The sequence below is a fragment of the Mustela putorius genome, unplaced genomic scaffold (genome assembly GCF_011764305.1).
Source record: "Mustela putorius furo isolate JIRA1106 unplaced genomic scaffold, ASM1176430v1.1 tig00003898_pilon_pilon_pilon, whole genome shotgun sequence".
Lineage (NCBI taxonomy): Eukaryota > Metazoa > Chordata > Mammalia > Carnivora > Mustelidae > Mustela > Mustela putorius.
The window spans coordinates 5,450,258-5,467,064 of NW_025422047.1; the positions used below are offsets into that span (position 1 = coordinate 5,450,258).

Here is a 16,807-nt window from a genome sequence, read left to right on the forward strand (position 1 = left end):
CTCTCCTTCATCTGCATCTCTTAGCCATCAGTAATCAGAGCACATGGATTGCTGATACTTGGAGGACATGGTCCTTTTTACCCACCCTGGCTCTTGTGATTTGTGTGTGAGCTGCTCTAAGGAACATGTTGTATATACCTCCCTGACATGGGGTTTGGGTAGCTGCTACTGTACTAATGCTGAAATTGACCAGTTAACCCCAGTTTATTGTCTGTGTCTTCCCTTGGGAATTGCAAACCTATCAGACTTCATAGTTCCAACATTGTTCTGTCAGACAGATTCTGCCAGTGTAATTGTTGTTTAGGTGGGGAGAAAGTTTCCTTCTTACTTTGTCATCTTCCCAGAATCCTCTTTAATAGCATTTAAAAATTTCTGTATTGAGTGACTTTATGAAATAGATTAAATAGCAAGACCTCTACATTAATAGGGGGGTAATAGAGGGGAGGAAATGCACTTACTGAAATATAATAGCTCTTATTCTCACCTCAGTTTATATTTAAGAGCTACATTAGATTATTTGATATATGTATAGTAATCTTTGGCATTTAACTTTGGCAGGTGGTTTTGGAATGTATGCTTAAAAAAGACCTCATTTACAATAAGGTCACTCCAACATTTCACCACTGGAAGATTGATGACAAGAAATTTGGCCTTACCTTTCAAAGTCCTGCTGATGCTAGGGCTTTTGATAGAGGCATTCGAAGAGCTATAGAAGATATTTCTCAAGGTAGGTTTTCTTGACTGTTTTTTAACAATTTGTTTATCATATATGTAGTAGAATAGAGTGATTTTAAGCAGGTCCTCTTTTGTGATATATGTGATTAGTTTTGAAAGCTCACTGTAGGCAAAGATAAAATAATGGGTTTTTAAATCTGTTTTATATTTGTCACATATACCACTTACATGTGTTTTCTTGAACCCATTAATAGCAGCCATCAGATAATGCAAATGTTTTTAAGTAGGAGTGTGAAAAGGGAATAGGCAGAACTTTCAAAATTCTTGTGTGTTATTATTATCAATCATATCCTTGTTTTGGTCATAAAAAAGAACATTCCTAATAATCAAATATAGTTGACCCTTGAACAACATGGGCTTGAACTGTGCCAGTCTACTAGATGTGGATTATTTCACAGTACGGTACCATGAATTTATTTTTCTCTTCCTTATAATTTGCTTGTTAATGTTTTCTTTTCTCTATTTTATTCTAAGAATACAGTACATATAACATACAAAGTATATGTTGAAACTGTTTATATTATTGGTAATGCTTCAGTCAGCAATGGACTATTAGTAGTTAAGTGTTTGGGGAATGAAAAGTGGTATGTGGATTTTTAACTGCATTGGGGTGGGGCAGGGGTTGATGTCCCTGACCCCTGTATTGTTCAAGGTTCAACTGTATTTGGTTATTATTTCATAGGTAGGCTCTATTTTTCCTATGGCAAACCTTTTCTTGAAACTCTTCACCTGATTTCATTATTGAGGGTTGGTAGAGACCAGAGCCCCATGCATCTCTTTGTATATGTTGCCAATCTGTTAAGATTATTAACTCTAAAGCCTGCAGGTTTTAAAGGGAAAAAGAATATATTTAGATGTAAGACTGGCCTCTGCTTAATTAAGCAAAAAGAAATCACTTTAAAGCCCATTTAATCCCCAAAGTGAAGTTATAATTAAGACTTGATTTGTTTTTCTAATAAAGAAGGAAAATTGTCTCTATAAATAGAAATAAACTTATATATAAAGTAACTGAATCAAAATATATTAGCAGCATTGAGATTTGTTGTATTTTGAAAATAACATTTTACTAGGAAAATTAGAAGAAATGAATGAGACTGACCATAGGCAAGAACCTGGAAATGCTTAATACAGATCTGTACTGATAGTCCATGAAACTGTGCCTAAATAATTTATTTAGCTATTTTAAAAGATGAGAGATTGATAAACATTGATTTCCAGTTCAGAAAAATTTTTGTGGAATGATGACATTCATTTTATCTTTATTACAAGAACCTGTAAGTTCTTTCTAGGTCATTGTTTTCAATGTTGGCTACACATTTTAGTCACCTGGGATACTATGCAAAATAGAATAACTGGTCCCTACTCTGACTATTCGAATCTGTCTGCCAAAGGACAGGAGCTGAGGCATCTATTTTTTGTTTGTTTGTTTGTTTGTTTTTGAAGCTCCTCCTATTTCAAATGTGATGAAGAATTGTGAAATGATTCTATTATGAATTTAGAGGGGAAAAAATGTCCCTGAGGTCCTGTGGTTGTGACTGTGGCTCTCAAACCACTGCAAGAAATTAAAAAGACATGAAGTCCTATGCCTCATCCCATAGATTCTGGCAATACTGATTTGAGAATATACTGTGGTACGAGCATCTTTTCTGAAATGTCCCCAGTTGATTCTGATATTTAGCTATTGTTCAAGTACTGCTACTTTAAAAAGACAATCATTATCTATGGCTGCTAGAATTTTTAATTTATTTTTACTTTTTCCTTTTTTTATTAAGCTTTTTATCTTCATTCCAGTATATGTATATATAGCACATAAAGTGTTACATTAGTTTCAGGTGTATGATACAATGATTCAGCAATACTATACATTACTCAGTGTTCTTCATAGGTGTATTCTTATTCTCCCTCACATATTTCACCCACCCCCAACCACCTCCCCTGTCATAACCATCAGTTTATTCTTTAGAGTTAATAGTCTCATTCTTGATTTCTGTCTCTCTTTTTCCTTTGCTCTTTTGTTTTGTTTCTTAAATTCCATGTGTGAATGAAATCATATGGTATCTGTCATTCTCTGACTTTGCTTAGCCTTATACTCCCCGATTCTGTCCATGGTGTTGCAAATGGCAAGGTTTCATTCTTTATGGCTGAATAGCATTCCACTATGTATATATACCACATCTTCTTTATCCATTCATCTATCAGTGGACACTTGGGCTGTTTCCATATTTGACTATTGTAAATAATGCTGCAATAAACATAGAGATGTATGTATTAGTGTTCTTGTATTTTTTTGTGTAAATAGTAATGTGATTACTTTCTGAGGAACTTCCATACCGTTTTCCACAGTGGCTGCACCAGTTACATTCCCTAAAGTGTTATTACTTTGAAGCCACACTCATGGCTCCATAAAAGGATACTTCTTTCACTAGGATCAAATAGATTAGGATTAAATTTCATGTTTTAAAGGACCGTTTATATATGTAGAGGAGCCTACAAACTCCTTGCCAGGTAGAATAGACTACAGTACTAATCTATCTTATTATTTTTGAACATTTTTAAAAACATACTGGTTAGTGTTATTACCAGCCACTGTATAGACTTCCACCAGTCCCATTAAATTTCTTTTTCTTAATCTTCCATGACAATAAGAATAAAATATGCAGCCCTTTCGGAAGGATAAATTTCTGCTCATCTCCATGTCAGCTGTATCTCTCAAGGGTAGCATAAACTAAGAATACTTTGCTAAGACATCATTCCTTATTAATTTATTAAAACTAAAGACCCTCTTGAACACTAGGAAAATATACAGAGAGACATTGATACACAAAGATCAATAGCAACAGCTGGCTATTGGCTGTAAACAGTGGTTTAAGGCTTATTTGTTTTCTTTCTTGCAAAAGCAACTAAAATCTTTGTTTGGGGTATTAAATACTGTTTCCTGGGTAAGAATATTTAGAAAATTGAATAAATCACATGTGGGTAACACCAGAGAAATTTTAATGCATATACCCTGCTTAGCAGTGTGAGCATTTTAGAAAAATCGGGTCGGGCTTACTAGAGATAGTACACCTTCACAGAGAACATCTTGTTAGAAAATTACTGGAAATATACCCATAAAAGAGGTAAACAATCACTTTATTCTCCTAACAAAGAGGCAGGTATGAGTGGCCAACATCTGACTTGTTGCTAGGCAGCCCAGAATGATCTCTGATCAGTTCTATAGTATTGTAATGATTTAATCAATTAGTCAATTATTAAAACCCAAGACAAAAATTCTTTGCGTAATTAACATCTACCTGTTTTCTTAGGATGCCCAACATTTAAAAATGAAGCTGAAGGAACAGAAGATGACTTACAAGTAAGTAGTTTGCCTTGAAAGGAATTTCTGAATGTAAGGATAGGGAGGAAATCACTAACCTTAAGAAATACACAACTTCTATAAATTTCTAAGAAAATTTCTTGACACTGTATTTGGGTGTTTTTTTTTTAATTTAATTTAATTTAATTTTGTGTGTGTGTGTGTTCCAAAATTCATTGTTTATGCACCTCACCCAGTGCTCCATGCAATATGTGCCCTCCTTAATACCCACCACCAGACTTACCCAATCCCTGCCCCTTCAACATTGTATTTGTTAAGAAACACAGAGAAACAAAAGCAATAGGATGTGTGGGCATGATACAGGTATGCATGTGTTATAGAGAGTTTGTTTTTGTTTGGTTTCCTTGGATTGGTTTTTTGTAGTTGGAGGTTTGTTTTTTTGGTTTGTTTTTTGCAAAGGAATGGGCTCAGTGATTGTGGGGACTGACAAGTTAGAAATGCACAGGGTAGTTAGGCAGGCATGTATGGTAGTTTTGACATACTTTGATGTCTTAGTTTTGAGTTGGAAGGCAGTCTCATGCCAGACTTCCTCTTTGGGGGACCTAAGTCTTTTTTTTAATTTTTTTTTTTTTTAAGTCTTTTCATAATGAGACCTGTCTGCTTTATAGAGGGTAATCTCCTTTACTTAAAATATACTGATTTAAATGTTAGTCACATCTGAAAATGCCTCCACAACGTTTGGACTGGTGTTTGCCTAGCCAAGTTGACAGATAAAATTAACCATCAAATATAGGCAAAGTACTTGTATAAAGAATTCACAAAAAAGGAATTGCATATTGTTAATAAGCGTATATGAACAGTGGTAAGCAGCAGGTTGTGCAAATTAACATTTTTTAGTTATCAAAGGAAGAAGGGTTTAAAAATTGACAACACCCCCCCACCCCCACCCCGGGGTGCCTGGGTGGCTCAGATGGTTAAGTGTCCAACTCTTGATTTCTGCTCAGGTCATGATCTCTGGGTCCTGGGATCCTTGATGCCTTGCATTGGGCTTCATGTTCAGCATGGAGTCTTCTTGTCCCTCTCGTTCATCATCTACTTCTCCCTGTTCTCTTTCTCTCTTTCAAATAAATAAAATCTTCAGAAAATAAATAAATAAATAAATAAATGATTGACACTGTCCCGTACTGTGTTTCTCTGTGAGATTGACAGATTGATGCTGTGCTAGAGAAAATGTAGATAGGTAGGTTCTTTCTAGAAAGCATTTTGATTATATATATTAAAAAGCCTTACAAACAGAAACCTGAATGCCTGTTGATCTAGTGAACCAATTTCCAGTAATTTATACTAAGTAATAGAGATGCAGAAAGTGTTTCTTTGTTTTTTCTTGGACAAAGGTTTTTTTATACACAGATTTTTAGGTATGAGTATTTAAAGCATTAATAATAGGGGCACCTGGGTGGCTCAGTTGTTAAGCATCTCCCTTCTGCTCAGGTCATGATCATGGGGTCCTGGGATTGAGCCCTGCATTAGGCTTCCTGCTCAATGTAGGGCCCGTTTCTCCCTCTTTCACTCCTCCTGCTCATGCTCGTGTTCCTCTCTTGCTGTGTCTTCCTCTGTCAAATAAATTGAAGTCTTAATATAATAATAATATTTTTTTAAAAATAAAGTATTAATAAATATAAGCTATTTGGGAAAATTTGAATGATTGAATTAATTAAAGTATATCTTTATCATGTAACCATTAAACATTTTATTAGTAATTTGCTTATAATATACTAAGTAATAAAAACATAAAAATTATATGGTGTTACCACTACGCTAAAATGTTAAATATTTTTGTTTATTACTTTTGGATTGGGGGATTCTGAGCTATATATGTCTTTCTTTTTAGAACTTTTCCAGAACTTTAGAACTTTTTAGCAGCTTTGATATAATAAGTATTAATACTTCACAACAATATTATAACAGTAAACCCAAATTTGCCTGTATACCTAGTATTAATTATTTATATTACTGTAAAAATACTTGTAACCTAAAGACATGGCAAATGTTTTATGTGCATTTATAATCAGAAAATAAAAATGTTTTTATTTGCAAAATGTGAGAAATATAGCTAAGTTTAAAGAAAAAAACATGTATGCTACTATCCATGATAACCACCATACATATTTTTGAATAAAGCCTGCTGGATTTTTTTCTGTAGACATAAATGGGCATGCACATGGGTTATTATAATATCATTATGCTGTAGTCTTTTTTTTCCACTCCAGTATATATTTGTGTCCTTAAGTACTTCAAGTTTATAATTTTTATGTAATTTGTTTTTTAATAGATATATCTTAATTACCAGTCCCCCTATTGTACATTTAAGCATCCTTTGTTGTGTTTAAATATATGAATCTTTTAATTTTATGTTTGGTTATTTATTATTTTAAAAACACAGTGAGTTGCAGTTAATTAGATATAAGAAGTAAGTAATAAAATGAAAATAATATTTTTCCTTAAGTCTTTAACAAAGTTCCATTTTGTTCTGGTATCAGTTAAAATTAGTCTGGAAATGAGGAGGCATTTTCTGGATTGCTCCCTGTGATGAAAGTAACTTTGGTTAAAATTCAGTTTCAGAAGTAGAGTTTCACATACTAACACAGTCCATTACATAATGCTATTAGTCATTTTGATATTCTTCTGATTTGGTTTCACAGCATTTCTTTATATACCATTGTGTAAAGGAAAAACTGCTATAGGACATAATTTTTGCAGTACTCTGTGCATATAAAAGTCAGTGGATTTTGTAAAAAAAAAAACTGTTGTTTCCATCATTGTATTTGCTACTAGTACTGTATATATGAAGGCTTTGGTGTAGAGTTAAAAATGGGGATGATATTAATGAAGAATAATAAATTTATTTCAGAAGCAGACAAAAGAATGAAAAGTTAGAATTAGCAGGATGCTAGTGAAGAGAATTACTGTAGTATAAAGAGCAGCAAGAGTAGTTATTCTGTTAGCTCCTTAGGATGGCTACTTCATAGTAAGGTATCTCCAGTGCCCTCAGTCCAAAATGTTACACACACACTCAACCCCTTAAAGAGTTATTTATATTTTACCTTCATTAGACACTAAAGCACTTGCTTGGTTTTTTAATTTTTTTTAAATTTTTAAATTTTTTATTTTTTTTTTTAAGATTTTATTTATTTATCTGTCAGAGAGAGAGGGAGAGAGAGTGAGCACAGGCAGACAGAGAGGCAGGCAGAGGCAGAGTGAGAAGCAGGCTCCCTGCTGAGCAAGGAGCCCAATGTGGGACTCGATCCCAGGATGCTGGGATCATGACCTGAGCCGAAGCCAGCTGCTTAACCAACTGAGCCACCCAGGCGTCCCGGTTTTTTTATTTTCATAATAAAATAGAAAATATGCAGTGTCACTAGAGATTATAACAGTAGGCTTCCATTTAAATGTAATTTTACTAAGCGATTTTCATATCAAGTTTTATCTTTTGCCTTTATATTCTTTGGTGTTTTTAAAATAGATTATTAAATTATATTTCTTTTGATAGAACCTAATTCTCCTCTCCCTGAGTATACATTATACCTAGTTCTTTCTTACCAAAGAGACTTAATGGTAGAAGTGACAAAATGTGAATTCCAAGGGTTGATCATAAAAGACATTGCAGCTTCTTTCTGATGCTCTTGGATTGCCTGTACTAGAAAATGACAGCTCTCACAGGATTAAGATACTCAAACAATCCAGTGGAGATGTCCATGTGGTAAGGAACTGAAGTCTTGTGACAATAACAGTGTTAGTGAGCCATCTGGGAAGCCAGTCATTTACTCCCAAACAAGCCTTTAGATGACTGTAGCCATAGTTGATGTTCTGATTGTAACTCACTGGAGACTGTGAGCCAGAACCCTTTCAGTTAACAGTCAAAATTCTTAATTTCTGACCTACAGAAATCATTTATGTTAAGTGTCAATTGAAGCCGTTAAGTTTGGGGGTAATTTGTAACTAATAGAGATTTAGGTACCTATAAATGGGGTGCTACTGTAACACATACTTTAAAAGCCAGTAAAGGCTTATATGAAAATGAAGAAAACCATATAGGAAGCTGGGAGAAAGGGAGTTGCTACATAGTGGCACAGAAGGGTTAGCAGCACTGTTACTTGCAGTAATATGGGCCTTAGAAAATGTATCCAAGGGGACGCCTGCGTGGTTCAGTGGGTTAAAGCCTCTGCCTTTGACTCAGGTCATGATCCCAGGGTGCTGGGATCAAGCCCTGCATTGAGCTCTCTGCTCAGCAGAGAGCCTGCTTCCCCCTCTCTCTCTCTGCCTGCTTCTGATCTCTGTCTGTCAAATAAATAAATAAATAAATAAATATCTTTAAAAAAAGAAAAAGAGAAAGAAAATCTAGGTGATCTAGCTAAGAAGATTTTTCAAGCAGAAGGTAAAAAATGGTGTTGCTTGGTTTCTTCTTTCTGCTTATAGGAAATGGGGTAAGGAAGGGCTCCTAAACAAAATGGAGCCAGGACCTGCTGGTTTGAAAATTCTCATCCTCTTAGTATATCACACTATGCCAAAATTGGGAAATGGCTTCCAGGCAAAGATCAGATCCAGGGCACTCTCAGAATAGCTTTGTCTAAAGATGAAGCCAAGTGTGTAATTTATAAAATCCATTCTTAAGACCTCAGAAAGATCTAAGGTATACCTCCAAGAACCTTTCAATCAAAGTGATGGGGCTTATTATCAGATTAGGGTGTCCCTTAGCAAAAATTTAAAGTAGAGAAGCGTTTTATCTCGGATTTGTGACTGTGCTTTTTGTCTAATGGTGTGAACCCCGATAAGAATCACAAGAGACCCACAGTGTTTTCAAAAGAGTTATTTTGGCAGAAGTATCACCACCTTGGACTGAAGAGTGGCCATTTAGGTTCCCAAAATTCTGGTAGGAGTCAGGTTAAAACATTCTATACACATGTATGTAAATGTGGGCTACCTTTCAAAAAATGGAAGGGTGACTCAGAAATCAGAGACCAAATCTCTAAGGCCAGAGCCAAGAGCCATGGAGAATTCTTCCTAGGTCCTAAGTTCTCTTTATGCAGCTTGGAAGATGTGTCCACCTTGATTTCAGAATTACTTTGGCTCTGACTCCATTGTGCCTCCCTATTTTCTTCTGTACATGGTGGTATTAAAACAGTTTTCCTCCCTATCCTGCCCTTGTATTTTGGGTATGTGTAGGGCAGATAATTTGTCGCTTTAGTTCCCAGGTCATCATGTTGGGAGAAATTATACTCAGATGACTGTACTTAGGAACTATACCTGAGAAGTATCATCTGTACATGGATCTATTTCGATCACATCATCCTGGAAGTGAAGTTGTTGCTCTAAAGAGATGAGACTTCTGGGGAGCCTTGGGAGAGGGATGAGTGTGTGTATTTTGTATATGAGATAACTGTAAATTATTTGTCCAAAAAGTGGTGAACAGTAGTGGTTTTAAAATATGTCCACAAATTCTTTCATATCCTGTCTTCATTCTAGTCTAATTCCCCTCTCTTGGAGTGTCACTGTGCTTGTGACTCACTTCTAACAAATAGAATGTGGAGGAAGTGAGAGTAGGTCCCAAGAAAATTTGTGGCTTCCATCTTGCTCTTTTTCTTGGATTACTCATTTTGGGAGAAGCTTGCTACTGTGTGCAAGGATACTTGAGAGGTTCTGTGAGGAGATCCATGTGGTGAGGAACTAAGACCTTTTTTCAGCAGCCAGCAAGGAAATGGGTTGATTTTAGACGAAAGTCTTCCTGCCTCAAACAAGCCTTCAGATAACTGCAGCCATGGATAGTACCTTTACTGTGATGTCCTAAAGGACTGTAAGCCAGAGCCATTCAGCTAATGTGCTTCAAAATTTCTCACTCACAGAAACTGTGGAATAATAAATGTATGTTCTTTGAAGCTGCTGTTTTCTGGTAATTTATTGTGCAGGGATAGCTAACCAGTACACAAGCAGGAGGGAATATGATGAGAATGAAAGCTAACACCTGTAGTTATGTTCCTTTAATCCCTAAACTTCATCAGTTCTCAGTTTTTCAGATGATGTCTAGCTTAGGGTAAATTCTGTCTTTCAGTGGAAGAGTGTATTATATCTTGGTTTTATAGCCCTTTTGTAACAGAGAGTATGTTCAGGTAGGGAAAGAATCGTCTTTATTGTTTAAAAAAGTCTAACCTGATTATATATACATTAACCTTAATTATATCAAGAAAGGAGTGGGGGATACTGAGATGCTACAAATATGTGAGATAAATTTTTCTGAACTTCCTGTTTGAAAAATTTTTAAAGAATCGATATCCAGAATTAGAACTATGGAAGAAAACTCATACCTTAGTGCCATTGATTTCATGATAGGCCAAAGTTTTTACTGTCATTCTTCAGAATATATTAGAGATTATAAAATAATTTAATCACTGTATCAGAAATAAACCACATCGTTTTGTAATTCACCTTTGAGCTTGGCATAACTAAACATTTTGAAATTATTTCAAATACAACTTGGTTGTGATTCATAGTAGTGGTTATGTCAGGTTTACTTCATTGGTGATTGTTTGCAAAGGCAACGAAAATGGGTTTTAAAGAATAACCCATTATCTTTTTTTTTTTTTAAACCAGAAGAGGTAATGATTGTGTTTTATTTAGATCATTAAATGTCTCGAAGACATTAAAATATCAGAGTGGAAATCCTCTCCATTTTAATTATTCAACAATTTATTCACCAGTTATTTGAGCACCTTTTCTTCTAAAGTTATATGAGGCATTTGGTTATTTCCTGGTGGGCCCTTTATGCTTTCAGTAATTTTGGTGTCTTTATCAGTCATCATAAATCAACAGGAAGAAGTCTCCCTTTTTATTTCTTATCTGTCTTTGAAGGGTTATATAAAATACATTATCATTTGGATTTAAAATCGCATCTTGCTCATCTTTTATCCCTGATGTTTTTAGTACAGTGCTGATGACATACCTAGGTGGTACCCAAGAAGGGCTTTGTAAAGAAAAACCTTCACACTTAGGATTTTTAACCTAGCTGTAAAAAAGTACGAATGTTGTTTTTCATTGGTTTCTTTCTTTGACTGTTTTAATGAGCCAGTTGCGGGGTGGGGGGAATGAGCCAGTTAAGGTGTTTTTGTTTTTGTTTTTGTTTTTCAAAATGCTATCTCGTATTTGTTATAAGATCATTTTTACAGTGTTTCTCCGACCAGAGAATAGCTCTTGTTGTTCAGATACGCTAAATTGGTAACAAAATCCATAAAACTCACCTCACAAGAGGCTGTGGTTCTAAGAGGAAAAGATCTCAGATTTCATGCTTTTGGGAGAAAGAAAGTTGACACTCAGTTGATCCAAATGGAAGGTTGTCTTATTTTTTCTTTTGGCCACTGAGAAATACTTGACTAACTTACTCTTTTGATAGTGTCATTTCTTAGCCAAAATCATTTTAAGAATTATGACTTACAGTTAGTTATTGATTGTTTAATGTAACTTTGGTTTAGGAAGGGGGATATGAGTTGTTCATGCAATAACTTTCAAAGGTGGTAACATTTTAATAAGGCTCTGTTTCTGAAAACTAAGTGGATAGGCATTTTTATCCTTTTTTAAAGATTTATGTGCTTGGAGGGAGGGACAGTGTGAGCATGGGAGCAGAGCGCAGGGCAGAGGGAAGGAATCTCCAGCAGACCCACTGAGTACAGAGGCACACTTGGTCTCAGCACAGAGATTATGACCCAAGCCAGAGTCAAGAGCCAGATGCCCAACTAGCAGAGCCACCAAGGCACCTCCGCGGAAAGGCGTTATTTAGCTAACAAATGGATGCTATGTTACTGTGACCGTCACCATCCTACATTAAGTACTATTCCACAGTTGAGGTCCCAAAACTTGAGTATATTTCACATTGAGTTTTTGTTATCTAACAAGGGAGCAAAAGAACTATATAACCTTTTTGCATAATGATTTGTCATTTACATTTTGTTCTTGACTCTTAGACTAATACATCTTTAAGCAGAATATTAGGGCAGTTAGAAAATTATAAAGAAAAAATCAGGAATCATTTATTCCTACGCAAACGTAACTGCTATGAAAAATTTAGGTAGCTCTGCCTAGGTTTTTCTTTGTTCTTTTGCTTGTATTCAAATACATATTTCTTTATTTAAAGTACTATGAGAATCAGTCTCTTTTCCATTTGGATTGTGTGTGTGTTTTAAACATTTTATTTTTAAGTAATGTCTGTACCTAGTGTGGAGCTCAGACCTATAGCCATCAGATCAAGAGTTTCATGCTCCATGGACTGAGCCAGCTGGGCCTACTCCTTGATTGTGTTTTGGAAGGATTCTTGTTTGTATTGGTGATGGTAGTGGTGGTGGTAGTTGAAATTTAAGTAGTATAAATCCTAAAATGTGGACCCCCAAAGTCTGACTTGAGTTTTTGCATTTAGCCATTCTAATCACGTAACTGTGCCAGACAGTTTATTTAACCACTCATGTTTTATTGAACCTTTATTTTCCACAGTCTCTTACATTAATTTTTGTTGGTATTTTTCCAGGTGTGACCTTAGGATAAAATCCTAAAAATAGATTTACCAGTTACAGGATTGTATAAATTTATATCGTTACCAGGAACAAAATAACTAAAAAACAAATTAACAGACAATAAACAATTCCTGAAAATCTAACACCACATTTAAGTCAAACTGACTTTATTAGAAAAGTAGTTTGGTTTGTTTGCTGATTAACCTAGGGTGGAAGACTTGTTTTCTTTTTTCTGTTTTTGTGGGACATTATGTCTTGGTACACTTCTCGTTCCTTCCATATTTCATAACTGATTACTGTGTTCAGATTGCTTAAAATTCTTTATGTGCTATTAAGTATTTTTAGACAAAGCTCACAGACAAATGCAAGATTAAAAACTTACAGGTTAGTGTATTCTTACTCTTAAACTAATCAAAGGAACTAAAGAAATCTAGTGAGCAGAATAGGAGATAATTGTGGTCAAATCTAAAATGAATTGCTACTGGGTGCTACACCAAAATATTAATGATGATTTTGCTGGGCTTGTGGAATTGTAATTTTTTCTGTGCTTCCCAAGTTTGCATAATTTGAGTATATGATTTTAAATGCCAAAAGAAAAACAGTTTTTGTAACATTTTTAACATATGCAATGCTAAAATGTAAGACTTTTTCGTCAAAGAACATTTTAAAATTCTTTCATCATGCTAAAATTAACTAATAATATAATTACTAAAATCTTCTCTTGTTGGTTATAACCCAGACACACATTTTCAAACCTGTGTTTTGTGATATACAAAAACAAGAGTAAAGTTCTTGAGCAGCAAGTAGACCAATAATACTTTTTCCACATGTGATTATTCATTGGGAATCGTATTTTAAAAGGTTTGCAGAACAACGCTAAGTTGTCTGTACTCAGAATTACACAGTAAGAAGGGATAAAGGGAGGAGAGGAGCAAAGTCGGTTTCTATTTTCCCTGCAGCTGTCATCTAGCCTTATGTTCTGATAGAGAGCTACAGCTGGAATTATTTTATTGTTTTACCCAGCATCCTTTTGCCTCTACACATTAAATTGCTATAGTAGTCTTAGAAAAAGAAAAAGCTACACAATCTCTTAGCAACCATAGGAGAATAATTATTATACCAGCCTCTGAGAGTGAAACAGATTTCCATTGTACATTAAATATTGGCATCGGTTACTATATAGATAATACAGATGAGCCTATGCCAGCACAATCCTAAGAGCATTGAATGTGGGTGTATAGGACTGCTATAGATAATTTGTTTAAAGCCAGGGAGCATGCAAATGTATGTACAGTCTTTATGTATATCATGTGTTAAATTTTCTGCTCTTGTGAAAGATTTTTGGCTTTTCCCAACACCTAACTTTAGAATATGTCCATGTTCCCATAGTAATTGTTACTTTTAAGGGTTTGTAATTCCGTTAAAAACATTCAAATTTGACCTAGCTGAATACTTTTTTACTCAGTTGTATCCAACTTAAAGTTTTGGGTTTTATTAATTTTAATTATGGAAATAGTGCAGATATGTTCCTGGAAAATAACAAAGTATTTTTCTTATTTGACAAATAAGATTGGCAAAGATCAGTAAGTGGTAAAGCCCAGTGTGAACAGAGATGTGAGGAAATGGTCTCTCTGACATGTACTGTTGAGGGGTTTTCGAATGATACATAAACTTACTAGAAGGTAGCTTGGTAATAAAATGGAGATATATGTATATTCTTTATTCAGTGATTATATTTATGGAAATGAATCCTAAGGAAATAATATTAGCACTGCACCAGGTTGTGTGTATAAGGACGTGCATTGCAACATACATAATAGAAAGTTGGAAGGAATCTAAAGGTTCACAATTAGAGTATTGCTTACAAACAAATACTGAACTTTTTTGCAACCATTTCAAAGCACAAGGTACATCTTTATAAACTGATGTGGTGAAAGGTCCATGATACATTTTGAAGTGAGAAAAAGCACCACATGGATAGACTGTCTATAGTATAAGTGAAACCATATTCTTTGTAGGATCTGAACCAATAAACATGCATTAAGAAGTCTGGAAAGCTCTTTATCAAATTATAGTAGGTTTTATTCCATGGGGTCGGGATAATGAGCAGAATTTTTCTGTATAATTTGAACTTTTACATTTATTAGAATTATTTCTTTTGTGGGTGAAGATTTTTTTGTTAAAGACTTTTTTCCTACATTTTAATTCCTGTTACACCAGATTTACTGAAATGTGTTTTTGCTTCATGTACAGAATATAAATAGAATAAACCCAAGTCAGTAGAGTAAAATACTTGTATTATATAACAAGTTTATGATGTTCAGATACAAATTTTTCAGTAGGCTTATCTTAAATTTTAAAATACTTCTCAATTAGATTGGAATTCAGTAAAAACAACCTGGTCCAAATAGTTGTCAGCATTATAAGGATAATTACTTTGTAGTTACTACTGGTCTTAGTACTACTTCTGCCACCACTACTGCTGCTACCAGAGCAATTCATGCTTGTTTACAAATTTTAATATTTTGAGTATTCCAGTTAACCCCAAAGTTATTGGTGCAGATATATCCAGCTTATAATAAAACCATAATTTAGAGAAGTTAATTGCTTAAATTTTATACCTTAGTTGGATGAGACAAGTTTCTAACTTAGGCCCTTTCTCTAAACCTCCTCCCAGTCCCCCATGTTTTCTTCTATTCAGTCTGCTTATGATTTTTGATAGTTACTTGAATTATTTTAAAAACTGTCTAGAACATTTTAATACCTTTCAAAATTTTTTACTCTTTCCAATTTTCATCTTGCATTTTTAAAGAATGTTTGCTGGTTACTAGTATTTAACTGACTTATTTCTAGTAATTAATTTAGCAGTAACTATCATAACTCACTGGAACAATTGTAATGGAAATTAGCTAAAAAGAACAATTAACTGGGTTTGACATTTTAGTTTTAAGTGATATTACATTCTCAAATATATTTTTATCTATTATTTTATTATTTTTTTTATTATTTAAGAATTTCATATATTTATTTGACAGAGAGAAAGCAAGAGAGGGAATACAAGCGCGGAGTGGGAGAGGGAGAAGCAGGCTCCCTGCCAAATAGGGACCCTGACTCCCGACTCGATCCCAGAACCCTGGGATCACAAACTGAGCCAAAGACAGACACTTAACGACTGAGCTACTCAGACACCCCTCAAATATATTTTTTAAAGTTCAATTGCTTTTAGTTTTCAGGGCATTTTCACATATATTATCATCTCACTAAATCCTTAAGAAAATCCATGTGATAAAATAGCATAGGTATTAAAAGTATTTGATAATTGAAGAAACCAATTCCACAGAAATTAAGTATCACAAGACTACTTTGTTCCAGGGCAAGGACTAGAACCTGCATTTATAAACTAAAATCTGTTAGCTATTTTATTAATCTTATTACTTAGTCTTAGAGCACCAGATTTTTAAATGTTTGGTTTTTTTTTTTTTTTTTTTTTAAGTTCATAAAGGTTTGTACCTTTAAGATTTAGCCCTGTAGTGATTACTCCAAATATTATTTTAAGCTAAGGCAGTGAAAGTATTTCTGTCATTTTTATTTGGCTTTCACAGTCTTTTCAGATAATTACACAGTAACAGGAAAAGTAATGGCAAATCTGCATATCTTTAAACAAATTATTTATGAAATTTCAAAAACATGTCATTAGGGCCTGTCATTGAGCCTATCCCCTACCTAAGTCTCGTGTGCCTCAGTTGAATCAGCATGTTCAGGCTAATTAATTCTTTCATTCATTCAGTAAGATCATGGCCTGTGGTTTTCTTTTGATCCCCTGTATCATGTAGCACAGCACAGTCCTTGGTACATGCTTTTTTAACTTACAAGACAACACTTACATTGATTTGTTTCTTCTCTGTAATAATTTCTTCATTTTCTATGTATGTATGTCACTTCTCGTTTAAAGTTTCATTTAGATTAGATTATCTCTCTCACGTGGCATGGTTAGGCTTTTGATTCTTCCTAAGTTGTCTTCCAGAGGGAAGCCCATTTTGCTCATAAAATTGATTTATTATTAATATTATTGTTATTTTATTTTGACCTGGCTCCCTAATCATAATTATTTGAGTTTGGGGTATTGCCATTTATAATGATGGTAGTGGTACTTAATGATTTGCTAAATACTTGCTAGCCTGAAACTCTCTTACTTTGTTTTTGT

At 34.3% G+C, this 16,807-nt stretch overlaps 1 protein-coding gene across 1 annotated transcript in view; it reads left to right on the forward strand.

Annotated features, from left to right (window-relative positions):
* The window catches only part of SPRED1 (sprouty related EVH1 domain containing 1), a 111,610-nt gene that overhangs the window by 75,209 nt on the left and 19,594 nt on the right, over positions 1 to 16,807 (forward strand). Inside the window, exons 3-4 of the mRNA XM_004751073.3 lie at positions 559 to 727; positions 4,041 to 4,090. Of these exons, the coding sequence (XP_004751130.1) occupies positions 559 to 727; positions 4,041 to 4,090 (219 nt within the window). The remainder of the gene's footprint in view (positions 1 to 558; positions 728 to 4,040; positions 4,091 to 16,807) is intronic.